This window comes from Tenrec ecaudatus, chromosome 2, assembly GCF_050624435.1.
Source record: "Tenrec ecaudatus isolate mTenEca1 chromosome 2, mTenEca1.hap1, whole genome shotgun sequence".
Lineage (NCBI taxonomy): Eukaryota > Metazoa > Chordata > Mammalia > Afrosoricida > Tenrecidae > Tenrec > Tenrec ecaudatus.
In genome coordinates this window covers 254,544,077-254,558,821 of record NC_134531.1, presented here as the reverse complement: position 1 = coordinate 254,558,821, position 14,745 = coordinate 254,544,077, and the positions used below count along the sequence as shown (strand labels likewise).

The 14,745-nt window shown below is 36.4% G+C and overlaps 1 protein-coding gene across 1 annotated transcript in view; it reads left to right on the top strand.

Annotated features, from left to right (window-relative positions):
- The window catches only part of EPHA6 (EPH receptor A6), a 1,136,602-nt gene that overhangs the window by 472,673 nt on the left and 649,184 nt on the right, over positions 1–14,745 (top strand). The window contains 1 exon segment of the mRNA XM_075543438.1: positions 8,913–9,248. Within this exon segment, the coding sequence (XP_075399553.1) occupies positions 8,913–9,248 (336 nt within the window).

Sequence of the window (14,745 nt, the reverse complement as noted above, 5' to 3'; positions counted from 1 at the left end):
TGACTAGCCAGCACATCATCTAGTAAGTAATCAAGAATGACTAGACATATTAGGTGAATGAAAAATAGTATGAGTTAAGGGACTTCAAGAAGTCTCCCCGGTCTCCTCAGTGTCCTTCCTAAGACAATAGCAAACCTTAATTATACTGTAAAAATTCCTATTGTTAATGTTATAATGTATTTGGAAAGATCTAGCCTTACTGCACGGTCAGAAGTTCAAGCCCATGAGTCGCTCAGAAGGAGAAAGATGAGGCTTTCTACTCCCATAAAATGTTGCAGTCTCAGACACCTACTCGGGCAGTTCTCTATCCTATAAGGCAGCTGTGTAAAAGAGTTGACTCAAAGGCAGGCAAGAAGAGTGTATTTGGACTTGCATTGTGTAAGTGTATTTTAAATTCATGTAATATATTTGGTGTCTTCACATAAAGATTCTCGATTGTGTTAATTGGCGATAGCCAAAAAAGAGATGCTTCATATTCCGGAGCAATCATCCCTGTTATGGAGGGTTAGTTATCTGATCCTTCCCATCTCCTGTTGGGCCTGAGTAATTTTTTCTCCTGCGTCTTTCCACACAACTTATAAACACAGTCAAACTTTTCCCATCTCAGTCCAATCTTTCCCCTTTAAAACAAACACCTCAGAAAAAGTCTCAACTGCTTTTACCATCACTTCTCTTTTAATTTACTTTTCAATCTAGTGAATCGGGTTCTTATTCTACTGAAAAACCAGAGTTTTCATCTACTGCTTCAAGTAACTTGTATAAAATTCAACAATGATCTGCATTGGCATTTTGTTTAGATATACTTTTTATGCTCTATTCATGATTTAAAGGCACCTTTTATTCTTTCTAAAGAATTTCCCTTTGAGCTTAGAAATTGCTATCTCCTGTTCACCATCTTAATTTTCTGGTCCTTTTATTTTTTTTTTCTCTTCTGGTTTCTCTCTTTTCATCCTTTTTTGGTTCTTTTTCAAGACAATATATTTTTTAATGTTTTCATTCCCTCCCAGGTTTCAAATATTACTTGTATACTTGTGATGTCCATATTTTATCAACTTCTTAGTCTTCTAATTGAAAAGTCCCAAATCTTCTAACCGAATGATTGCTATAGGTCAATGTGAATTTCCTATGGAAATCGGAACAACCTCTGACTACATTTACCATACTCCCCCTTCATGATTCTGTGACGTTTCGAAGGTGCTGAAAATGTTTTCATCCTTGTCCCCACAGTTTTTACCCCCAAAAAGATGTCCTCTTCAACGTCTCACGGCTGTTTCTTGGTCACTGCGGCTCAAATGCCAGTTCTTTACATCGACTTTCTTGGACCCTTTTCAAAAAACGACATCTCTCTCAGTTACTCTTTTACTTTGGATCCCATATTATTTTGTCTGGGCTAGATTACACATTGGAAGTATCATCTTTTTTGTCCACTTCTCTCCCGATTTACTATCTACATACCCCTACTAGATTATAAGTGCAGCAGGGATTTCTTTCTTACTGTATCTCCAGCAAATAGAATATTATTGTCATTAAATATTTGAAAATGAATAAGTTAATATTTAAAATTGCCACTGTCAAAGTCAACTTAATTACTTTTCTATGTTTGTGATGCACATGCCATCAAGTCTATGTTGACTCATGCGACCCTATAGGACAGGGTAGCACTGTCCCTGTGGATTTCTGAGACTGTCGCTGTCTACGGGAGTAGACGGCTCCATCTTTCTCCCACAGGGTGGCTGGTGGTTTCAAACTGCTGACCGTGTGGATTTCAGCCCCAAGTGTAACCACTATGATGCCAGGTCTCCTCATGCTCATCTTATTCAGGTAATTTCCTTATCCTGGTGAATCCCATCTATCCAAGCATACAAGTCTACCCAATCCCATCTACCTAAGTACCCAGAGCAATGAACTTGCCCTCGACTCCAACATGTCCTAGGAGTTGCAAGTCATACGAACAGTCCCTACCCAGAGCCTTTGAGTTCAATCCCTCCAGGTCTCCCCCTTGGGTTAAGTTGATAACCTGCTAGAAAGTCTCTTTCTTTCAGTCTTCCATCCTTCTCACATAGCTGTTAAATTATTTGATAATATTTTTTTGAAGAGTAAAAAAACACACAGAAAAAAGGTTTTTTTAAAGCTGATCATTTTTCCACCTCTGCTTAAAGTCTTTTAAGCCCAACCTCTATTTTCCATAAGTCTAAATAAATCTGGGTCATCTAGGGACTTGCCTGTCCCTCCTTCTCCAGCTTGCCTATATTAGGTAACCTTGAACTGTCCTAATCTCTGGTTATACCAAGAACATAATTGCAAGTTTAGGCCTTACTGCTTTTTTATTTATGTTGTTGCTTTTATATAAACTTATAAATATATACAAAGTAAACTAAGGATACAAAAATAAATGAAATGCTAAAGCAAATTTTTCTAACATCTTCATCTATTTTATAAATGCAACTTCACCTCTCAGGTGCCTCATTAATGTTTGTTATGGGGTTTAAAGGATGAGCTGTGAAGGACACGCCACCATATGAGATCTTGGCCAATTAAGACTGCATCTGAGAGAAAGGCAGAGCACAAGAGACCCGGTGCCTGCCAAGAAGTCTGTTACCAAAATAACTGTCTAAGGCTCTCAAGGCCAGAAGGGAAAAATACTCATCTGAGGTGTATAAAACAGAGTAGGGCTATGAGTTACTTTTAAATGTACTTATCAAGCAGAAAAGGCAAAGTGTAGACGAATCCAGAGAAATGACTGAAGTGTCTAATATATGCATGAGTTAGACTTGAAATAAACTAGAATTCCACAATAATAGCACAGTAAGTTTCATATTCCTCATGTATTTAACTAGAGGTATGGTAATTTTAGTTTAGTTATTATTATTTTTGCTCTCCTAAGGTACTGAGTTGGTGCTAAAAGATTTAATAAGCACACAAATAGAAATGGTACATGTTGATAGTTTTAGTGAGCGTCTTTAAAAATCTTCTCTACTTATTTGATTTATCACTTGTTATATAAGTAAGCACCTTGTGATTGAGAATAGTTTCTTCAACTTGTGTCCTTAATATAAAGATATATCTTTCTGTTTGATACAGAGAGACAATGATTGAGATAGCATTAGAAGGAATAGTTTCTTAATTACTGAAAGGATTAGCCAATTGAAAAAATAATTTACTTTTGGCTCTTAATTGAGTAGAGCAAATAGCAGGTAAGGCACAACGAGAGCGGCATCACCTGTAGTCAGGTGCCCATTTCTGAGTAGGTGTAGAATGCTCACAACACAGGTATCACTGCTCTGCTTTCTATCTTCTTCTTTTTCTTTCCCCACTCCTCTCTCTCTCTCTCTCTCTCTCTCTCTCTCTCTCTCTCTCTCTCTCTCTCTCTCTCTCTCTCTCTCTCTCTCTCTCGCTCAAATTTTACATAGAAATGACAGAAAACTGTGATTCGAGCTTCTTGATTTCCCATATCACAATTGAGATTGAAATACACACTGATTTGTTAGGTAACACTTTGTAATGGTAACTGTATTTACAATACAGGGTCCACAATTTTGCAGAGGCTAGAAAGGAGGCTGTTTGAGCGATCCACTCAACGTTACTGCGGTGGTCTGTGTCAACTATCAAAAGACCCTGCGGCTACGGAATTGATGCCTGCCTGGAATGCACCCACTTAGCCAATGACGATGCATTGACATGAGCTAGAACTCGAGTCTCACTGTCTTTCCTAAAGACAAATAGTTGGATTGTTCAGTCGGAGATTCTTTAAAAAGAAATCACCTGCGAGAGGTTTCTTTTATCAGCAGAGAAATCAGTTAATCCTTCTCTGATTCTGGAGAGTTGACTTCCACCTGCTGCCAGGGTCCTCTGACCTGTCCTCCTCCCTTAGAACTCAGACCACCTCCTTTTGCATCATTAGTCAACTACCACGAAAGCATCTTTACTATTTTTCCACAGAAGCATAACAGAATGCCACAAACTGTGTAGCTTAAAACGACAGAGGTGTGTTTTCTAAGAGTTTTCAAGGTTAGAAAATTGAAATTACCTTGCTGACTGGCCAGGTCACGTTCTCTCTGAAAGCTCAGAGACATATCCTGTCTTCTCTTTCTAGCTTCTGTTGGTCCCAAGCATCCCAAGGTAGATGGTAATAGAACTCCAGTACTCTGCCTCTATCTTCCCAGGTGTGTCTTCATTCTATGTTTCTTCTTTTTTTACAATGACACATAATATTGGATTAGGGTGCATCCTACTCCAGCATGATTTTATGCTAGATTAATTGTATATGCTAAGATTCTATTTTCCAATGAAGACATAGCCACTGGTACTGGCAATTAGGATTTTTAGCATATATTTTTGGAGGGACACAATTCAACCCATATCAACATGCATATTCTAAAAGATGCCATTCATAACTGGTTTGAGGAAGGTTTATTGATTTCTTTAATCTATCAAATTATTATTTTGTTTTCCTTCTCAAACTATGACAGAGCTTTCCCTATTCCGTTTATCTTTCCTCCTTCTAGTGGATGTTTAATTAAGAGTAACTCTCTCAAACACAGAAAGAACTATAGGCAGCTGTTTATGGGTTTTTTGTTTTGTTTTGTTTTTTGGTCTTGTCATTGTTTTATGGTGATATATACCTTTACATAGCAAAGCCACTTATTGACTTGTTCCGTATTTTGTTTGCATTTTAGTGTGATTTTATATCACTTGTAGTTTTGCTCTTTAACTTTTGACATGCAACTAAACTGCTCTTATTAACAGTTATTATAAATTTATGTTGACGTGATTGTTTCTGCATAGATGAAGCAATTGATAACTATTGCTTCCCAATTGAAAGTACTGATTATTTACGTTTGTAGGATTTCAAGTGTCCCCAGGATTACATTTTGAGAATCTTGTAAATGTTGCCAATGAGCAGAGAGATGGGCTCCTTCCCTTTTTCTAAGGGTCTTTGGTAGCTAATCTCAGTCTTCCACTTCTGAAATGATGTTAAAATTCTGTGGCTCTACACTTAATATTTCATAGCATGTGCTCAGAAAACCTATACCATTGAATTCCATGTTCTCTATCATTTGTCAACTTTGGACAATGTGGGGATTTACACAAAAACTAGTCATTTTTCTCATTGTCATAGTTAAAGCAGGTTGCTCTTGGGGAAAGTTAGATCATCATAGATTACACACACGAGTCCAAATGTTTCAGCATAATCTATGTTTTGTCTTTCTTAATGTCAGTCCTCCTTCCATAAAATGAGAGTATCAATAACTACCTTGTAGATTGATTGGAATAACATAAATCATGTGAAATACTAAGTACACATCTTAGAACAGACTGAGTGCTGAAAAATATGGTCTTTAAGGATCAGTTCTACCTGAAGACAATGAAGAAATGACACACATGGGGTGAAAAAATTGGATTCTGATGGATGTTTATGGATTTTCCACAAGGAAAAAGGAACATAACAGCAATTCAGGAACAGGTGCTCTAAGATATTATGGTGCAGTAAGATGGATCAAGGGACTAACAAATGGACTTAGAATTATGGTGGAGGTACTTTTGGAAAATTCTGAAAAGTTAAGATTTTATTCTGGGAATGAATTGATTTATTAGTTTTTTTTTGTTTTGTTTTGCTTTTCTTTATAACCCTGAATTTTATAAGTAATGGAATGACTCAAGACAACACTTTAGGTACTGAAGTTAGGTACAACTAACATGGAAGAAAATAAGCAATTCTTCATTTTTATTGGTGGGATCTAAGAGATTTGAAATACACAGATTGCTACAGACTTGACCATATTCACCTTGACAGCTAAATTTCAACTACTATTCAATATATAAAATATAGTCAAATGTCCTCAGATAGTATTCTTTAAAAAATCTCTCAAGAAAGCAATGGATCACACACTAATTTGTATGTTTGTGCAAGTTTGTGTTTAGTAATACAGTTGTGAGTCACATGAAATTCTGCTGGCTGATGCTTAACTAGATGTTCTTGCCGGTAATCCTTGTAGAGATGATTATATTAAAAAATCAAAGTGCATGCAGTGGTTACTTCCTTGACCACATTTCTTCATCTAAATGAATTGATCTAGTTCTTTCCCAGTGGTTTGGCTGGAACCCAGTTTTTAAAATTTCTTTCTATCCATTACCAAATACATCAATATTTTATGAACAAATTTTACAGATATTTAACAAAGTGATTTAAAATAAAGAAAGCATAGTTCTGTTCACCATTTCTCATATTAAATACATTTTTATATTTATATACTAAATATAAATATATTTCTTTCATCTATAAGCTTTGAGATATGAGTTAATTTCTTTTAACCAGAATGCTAGATTATTACATATCTGGTAGTCAAAAAAGTAATGAGCATATCTAACTTCTTGCCAATGGGGACTTTACCAGAAAACCAATTTTCTGCCACCAAATGATACCAATTCACAGCAACCCTGCTAAACTGGATAGAGCTTTTGGCAGTTCGTTGCTACCAGCAGCTCTAATGGGGAAAGATGCGATTTTCTGCTCCTGTAAAGATAAAAAATTCAAAAACCCAAAAAGTTCCTATGTGGTTTCAATAAGGTGTCATTAACTTAATAATTGCCAGAATATAGCTTGATAGACCATGGTCTCTCATGATTTAATTAAATTTTCAGTGTGCATATGTAAAATTACATATGTACAACACAGTTAAATTACAGTTAAAGGAGACTGGCCATTTAATGTTAATTTTTAAAGTCTATTATTTTATGAGCTAACATATCTAGACAATTATAAATACAAAATATAAATGTACCACAATTGATGTAATGACTGATAGATGACCCTTTCACGTATTCCCCTTCCATATCAGACCACTAAAGTACGCAAATCCATCCATATGTGACTGCTAATTGGATCCAATGACAAAAACTGTGGGATATATTGGATTCAACAAAGTAAAGAAAAATGTTCTTGTCTTATTTCATTGTCAGTCTATTGAGGAATCTTATTTGAACATTGAACTTCTATGTGTGTGTCTGTGTGTGTGCACACGCACACGCATGTCTGTGTGATATCACATGGGAAAGAAGGTATTGCACAAAACATATTTTGGAAAACAGTTACCTTAAAAAACTGATTGTCTTAAAACTTTAAATATAATATATTTTAAAATCAATAGTAACTACTATACAACTCTGTGTAAATATTAGAAGTATGGAGGGTCAAATGCATTTGCAAAAAAATGAAGGATTAGAAATGAGTGTTCTCTATAAATGAGTAGGAAATTACAGTTATGGGGGGTTTCTTATTCGGTGAAGTTGAAAACAGCTAGTTTCAAAGTCAGAATAATTACCCCTTTTTGGGGAAGTCAATTTTGAGGGTGAAGAATGGACATTACTTGTCTTAAATGTGTATCGCTTTGGTCCTTAAAAAAATAATCAACATGAGGAGATACCTAAGAGTTCCAAATACAGATGTCTCCAAAAGTGGTATTCTGCCAGTTTTTCTCAATGTGTCATATAATCTTGTATAATTTATAAATAATACCAAAGATATCAAGCCACATTCATAAAAGCCCAGTGAAAAATAATTTAGTTGAATCTAAGGATTAGAATTAATTGTCTATCTTTGTTCCAAGTTCTAAATCTTAGTAAATGATTCACTGCATGTCATTACAGCTTAATATTTGCATGAAATCACAGTTTAGCTGGCATAATTTAACAGCAATTAAAAAGCTATTTAATCGTCATGCAAATTGGTATCAGGGCCCTTGAGTAAGAAGGGTGTCTGCCTTTATTTTAGTGCGTGTCTCCAAGAAGACAGTTATATACTTGCATACACCCATAACAGAACTGATAACATTCTTCCTATTCGGGGAAATATAAGTGAATCATAATTCATGTTTTCCATTATACTAAGAGAAAAGATCAACAATATGGATATGTCATTCTGTAGAAGACATTATTATGATATCAATTATGAGTCTTTATTTCCCAAGCTTAAGTCTAGCTTAGAGGTAAAAAGCTACACGTGTCTCTGTGCTTTAGTTAATAATCTATTTTACATTTTCCTTTGAAAGTCAGACACTTCTGTAACCTGCTAGAATAGGCGATGCCAAAATACCAGGTATGCAGCAACCTTTTAGAACATTTACCCACCCGGTATGTAAAACCCCTCTGATACATAAAATCCTAAACAATCCCATGGCTGGTGTTGACCCTGACCCACAGCAACCCGGTGGAACTCGGTAGAACTGCTCTGTAGAATTTCTGAGGTTCCAAATCTCTACTATGTAGACTGCCTCATCTTTCATCTGCATAGTGACGGGTGGGCTTGAACCACTAACCATTTGTTTTAACAGGGCACTGCTGCAACAGGTCTCCTATCTGGTACTTCCTAGTCAATAAAATATGTGTTTCATAAATGAATGACTTTAGTTTGGAATCCAAGAAAAGCCTTGAGGAATCAAAGATCAATGTCAAAACAAATTTCTTTCAACGGATGAATGCAATAAATTGCATTATTTTAAAATCTTTAATTAGCTAGTTACTCGGCAGCATGAATTCTGTGATATTCCATATCTTGAACTTAGCACAGTGAAACTCACATACCAAATTTTGTATACCTATGGTGTTACTGTTTGGTCACTCTTTAATTTTCTATCACATTAAAAAATCCTAAGATGTATTTTAGATAGCTGATATTTTTATAATAGTTATTGAATCCACACAACGCAAATTTAGGATAGAGATAGTTCCACTTTGAAGATTTTTCTCTTTCTTGATATGATCAGGTAGTTTAATATGCTCCTCTGGTTGCCATCAGAAGAAAAGGCTCGAAAAAATATGAAAGAACAACACGTGTTTATTGATAAAGTTTCAATTTAGCAGCAAAAATTATTGTCCTATACATGTACATTTGTTTCTTAATTGCTTTTCTCTAGGGCCACCTTCAGCTCCTAGGAATGTGATTTTTAACATCAATGAAACAGCCCTTATTTTGGAATGGAGCCCGCCCAGTGACACCGGAGGGAGAAAAGACCTCACTTACAGTGTAATCTGTAAGAAATGTGGTGTCGACCGCAACCAGTGTGAGGACTGTGAAGGAGGACTCCGCTTCATCCCTAGACATACTGGCCTCATCAACAGTTCTGTGATAGTGCTTGACTTTGTTTCTCACGTGAATTACACCTTTGAAATAGAAGCCATGAATGGAGTTTCTGAACTGAGTTTTTCTCCCAAGCCATTCACAGCTATTACAGTGACCACGGATCAAGATGGTAAGTTTCACTGTTCTTCTCTCAAAACAGACCCAGTGTTCCCTGTTGATGCATATCTTTGATGGCCCTACATCCATTGACCTGCAGAGGTGATTGTCTGGCCCTGGTTCTTCTTCATTCCCAAGTACAGATACGTAGTTTTCATAGTATGTCTTTTTAAAGATTGTTAATTGGATAATGCTTTTGTGTGTTTTAATATGATATATGTTAATAACTCTTAATATGTTCATATTTTTGAAAAATTAAAATTGAATTGAAATACCCCTACCAATACTGCCATCCCTTTTCCATTTCAAATAGTACATACTTAATTATATTTCTATATACATGGTACATCCCACTCAACATGCTTAACTTTTATCTACTCTGAGAAGAAATAGTAAAATATTAAAAACTGTTAAACCTAGAAAATTGCTTAGATGATGTTCACTAAGAATCATTGTGAAAAGTAATTACATTTTTTTAAATAAAATCTTCTTGCCCTTTAGTTAAATGGTCTCCATAATACTGTAGATATTTACCGGGACATAGACTAGATGGAACATTCCCATGGTTTGTACACTTATGTACTATCTTCGAATCCCCTAAAATGATTGTGCTGCATATAATTCTACACGGAATGTTTCAGATATTTAAAAATATTTTTAGAAGTGGACGTAAATGATGTGCATACCCATATGAAGCTCTTACAACACAGTGTTGGTTTAAATCAGCAAATTCAAAAGAAACAAATATATAGGGATAAAACTGTTCCTATACAATATTTTAAATATGACAATATTTAAAATAAAATGTTAGAAGTATTTATAATATTATTCAGTAATAACAAGGAATTAACTACTAACACAACTTCGATGAGCACAACTTCAGGGATCCTATACTAAATGGAAAACATTCAGAAAGATGTTTGCTCTATGATTCCAATTGCATGTTATTGTTGTTGTTGTTAGGTGCCATTAGCTTGGTTCTGACATGTAGTGACCTTATGCACAGCAGAAACATCACTTCCCTGTCCTGCACCGTCCTTACAATTGTGTATAGGATTCATTAAATAGCAAAAATGCATCTAGTAAACAAAGAAAATAAAATGATAGTGTGCAATCAGCACTCTTTTACATCGTACAATTTTTTCTTCAATCTCTTCCTTCTCGCTGTTTTAGATGCCACCCAGCTCTGACTCATGCAAACCTCATAGGCAATGGCATGCAACAGTCCCTGACCTGGCCCTTAGAGTCAATATAAAACCTTGTCAAATGCATCTTCAACATAAATCCATTAGGTTTTCCATCACTCATCTTGAAGTATTTTGGGATTTCTCTTTTAATGTACTTCATAAACAGCTTTCCAAAATGTCCCGATTACATATGATAATTGAAATGGATTAAAGAAGTTAGTTATATTATCTGAATGTTGTATAGAATTTTTCTATACTAAAATGGAAAAGTGATTCTGATATTGAGATACTCAATTTATCCAATTTTTTTAGGATATACTTTTGGAATAATGATGACTGGGTCTTTGTGAGGTCTATCTACTGTGATAAGCCCACCAGGGGAAGAAAGTCTGAGAATGCTCTGAGTATTTTCCAGGTCTGGAGAATGAGTTGGGTCTTCTTGAGGGAGTGGCATTTATTATTTTATTATTTTTAAATCATTTTATTGGGAGCTCTTACATATATTATAACAATCCATGATTCAATTAGATCAAACACAATTGTACAATTGCTGCCACCATCAGTTTCAAAATATTTTCTTTCTACTCGAACTCTTTGGTGTCAGCTTCCCTCTATCCCCTCCCTCTCCTGCAGTACTCACCCCTCCCAACACACCTAGGAACCTTTTTTATTATGATATAATAATATATATTACATGCACTGCCATATCTTATACCCTCCAATGTGTCCATTCACCTAAAATTCTGTTATTCTGTTTTATTGTATAACCTCGATTGGGTTATACAACTATTATTGCTATTAGTAACCCTTCCCACCTCTCTTCCTTTCCACACCCTCAAGGATTCATTACTCCCATTATTATTTCTGAAGGGTTATCTAACTTGGCTGCCATGCATCAAATGATCTTAATTATACAAATGAATTTATGCAGCTCTAACAAGATTTAAGAGGTAAAACAAAGACCAAGTTAGTAAGGAGAGGAAATGTTAAGGAACTAGACTCTAGAGACTAGAGGATTGTTACGTGTTTCAAAAATGCTATACCGCATCCTGGTTATATCATCCCTTCCGTGTGGCCCGTCTGTGAGGGATTGTCCAATTATCACACAGGTGGGTTTTGGGTCACCACTTTGTCGATGCTCCTTCAAATTAGCATATTTACTTGAGTATAAGCCGATCTGCATATCAGTCAAGGCACCTAATTTTACCACACAAAAAACTGCATAAAGATGTGCTGAAAAACTCAGCATATACTCGAGTATATAAGGTAATTTGATTGCTTGTTTTTGAGCTTCTGATACCTATTCCAGTGGACACCTCATGATTACATAGGCTGTTTTGCTTCTTCCATGTGGGCTTTTTTTGATTCCCTGCCAGAATAGCTGCTTGTTTAACTTCGAGCTTTTAAGACCTCAGACCATATATCTTTTAATAAATGGGCATCATCAGCTTTCTACACCACATATGCTATGCAACCACTTTGTCTTTAGCAACATATCGGGAGCATGAGTATCATACAATGTCACATTATTTGAGGAAGTTGTCCTTGTACTGAGGTAAGATTTAAGTAGAGGCCCAAAGTCATCTGATTCCTTGTTGTATCTATCTAACGTATATACTCAGGTATACGCTGAGTTTTTTCAGCACATTTTTTATGGGGTTTTGGTGGTAAAATTAGGTGCCTTGGCTAATATTCAGGTCGGTGTATACTCGAGTATATGGTATATAGACAAATTACATATATATATAAAACACCACCACCTCTGCCTTCTCCCCTTCTATTCCCCCTTGGAGCCATGAGTCCTGTTTCTGTCTCCTTGGGATTGTTTACCCTGCCTATCATCTATGCCTAGCCACCACAAGAAAAAGAAAAGAGAAGAAAAACATAAATAAATAAGGAAAGGCTATTCAAAGAGTGCCAAGTCCAACTCTTATCCTGACTCAGAGTGAGTGAGCATCTCTCTGGTAAATAGTGAGCAGGCCCTGTTATAATAACCCGTTTCTTTCAGGGTTCCCAATCCCACGACCTGCTCACCTAACAGCCTTTGAAACCATTTAGTTCTCAGCATTCTAGACCAAGAGGCACGCCTCCTGTAAGTCTCCCCCTGCTCTTCCTGCAGTCAGGGGCAGTGTAGTCCAGTGCCCTACCTCACCCCACTACACCTTTAGACTTTCAGTGTGGTCCCCTTGTGAATAACCCCCGACCAGTTCAAAGGAGGTGCCAAGCGCTGCCCAAAAGTTAGAAGTCTACCATCGGGACTCCTCAGGGATTCTTGGCTTTGCTCCCAATGATGGTCTGTTGCACTCCCCCCTTGGTTTGTCCATGACCGGCCACTATCCATGAACTGTATCTTCAGTGTTGTCCTCTGTAGCGCAGTCATCTAGGGAAGGGACATCTTGTCTCGAGCTGAGGCCAGTTCTTCAGTCCTCTCTGAGAAAGAACTCCTCCGCGCAGGTACGTTGTCCTCAAGGATTGGTACACAGGGATGAGGTTAACTATCACTCTCCCTTTCCTGTGGATACACAAACAATACCCTCATTTAAGTGGATTAGTGTCCTGGTCCCTCATTGACATCTCTTTTTTTCTACCTGCACTTCTCTGTGGGCCATAAAAGTCTATGGGGGATGGGAGATGTGTGTGTGGGGGGGTGTCTTTCAGGAGATGTGCTATCTACACTTTTTCTTTCTTTTTTTGTGATGGTGTATGCATTATTGGGTTTGGTCTGGCTCTTGCCAGAGTATCTGGTCATCAACCCAAGAACTGTATGTTACATGCATATTTGCCCTTATGCCCGTTGTGCTGTTTGAACTTTTCTCAGAGGACTCATGTTGTGCTTGTTCTTTTGTGCTTGGTTAACTTCACTCACCATAATATCCTCCAACTCTTTCCACAAGAGGAGGCGTTTCATGTTTTAATCACTTTTTAGGGGTTGCATAGTACCCCATTGCGTGAATATACCAGATTTTAAAATACACTCATCTATTGATAGAAATTTAGGCTGTTTCTAATTATGTGTGATCATGAACTGCATTGCAATCAACATTAGAGAGCAGATGTCTGGTCATTTCTTATGTCTTTATATGCCCAGTATGGGAATAGATGGGTCATAAGGTAAGTTGATTTTCATCTCTTTTAGGTATCGCCAAATCTCTTTCCACTGTGGCTGTATGGATGTACAAGGTCACCAACAATGAATGAGCATTCCTATCTCACCACACCACCTCCAACTTTTGCCGCTTTCTGTTTTTCTTTTAAGTGGGAGGTCTTTCTGGGTTTTAGGTGGTATCTCCTGGATGTTTTTAATTTGAAATTTCTGGATGACTAAGGATTGGGAACATTTTCTCATATGTTTATTGGCCAATCTTCTGTTTACATATTTTGCCCACCACATCAGTGGACAATTCATTTTTTCTGATTGTAAGCTTGCAGGACTGTGTAAATTTTAGTAATAAGCCCTTCTTATTTTGCTATGGGTCTGTTCAAGTTCTCGATATCTATATGACATAATCTGGGGAGGGTTTAGTTTTCCATGTATTTGTCTATGTCTTCCAAGTTGCTATATTCATTGGAATACAGACCATTGTAGCACAGTGTCGTCTTTTAATTTCAATCTCATCCATTGTAATTTCCCCTGTTTCATTCCTCCTCTTGAATATTGACATCTGTTCCTTCTTATCTTTCATTAGATTGGACAATGGTTTATTGATTCTGTTAATGCTTTTGAAGAACCAGCTTTTTACTGTGTTGATTTTTTTGCATTGATTTCTTGTATTCCTAATTATTTTCCCACCCTGATTTTTATAATTTATTTTCTTTTGCTATTAGAAGGATTGTTCTATTGACACTATTCCAACAGTATCATCCATAACTCTTTCTTGTTTCTTCATATGTGAATTTATCACTATTGAACATACTCTGATAACTGCCTTTGCTGTATCCCCTAGGTCTTGGTATGTTGTTTTCTCATTCTTGTTAGTTTATAGAAACTTCCTACTTTTGTGTCTGATTTGGGCCAGAAGCCACTCATTTCTAAGAAGAAAGTTGATTATCCTCCAAGTGTTTGCCTTCTTTATTTTTGGTCATTCTCTTGTGATTTCCAACTTCATGGCATAGTGGTTAGAGAAAGAAATCTGAGTGATCTCTATTTGTTTGAAAGTACTCAAGCTTGATTTGTGTCCCAGCATGTGACCTATTTTTTAATATATACCATGGATATTTGAAAATAATGCTATTTTTTTGCCATTGAGTGGGGAGCTCTGAATATATCTATCATGTTGAGTTGCCTAATTATAGAGTCTAGTTCTGTATCCTTCTTGTTGTTCT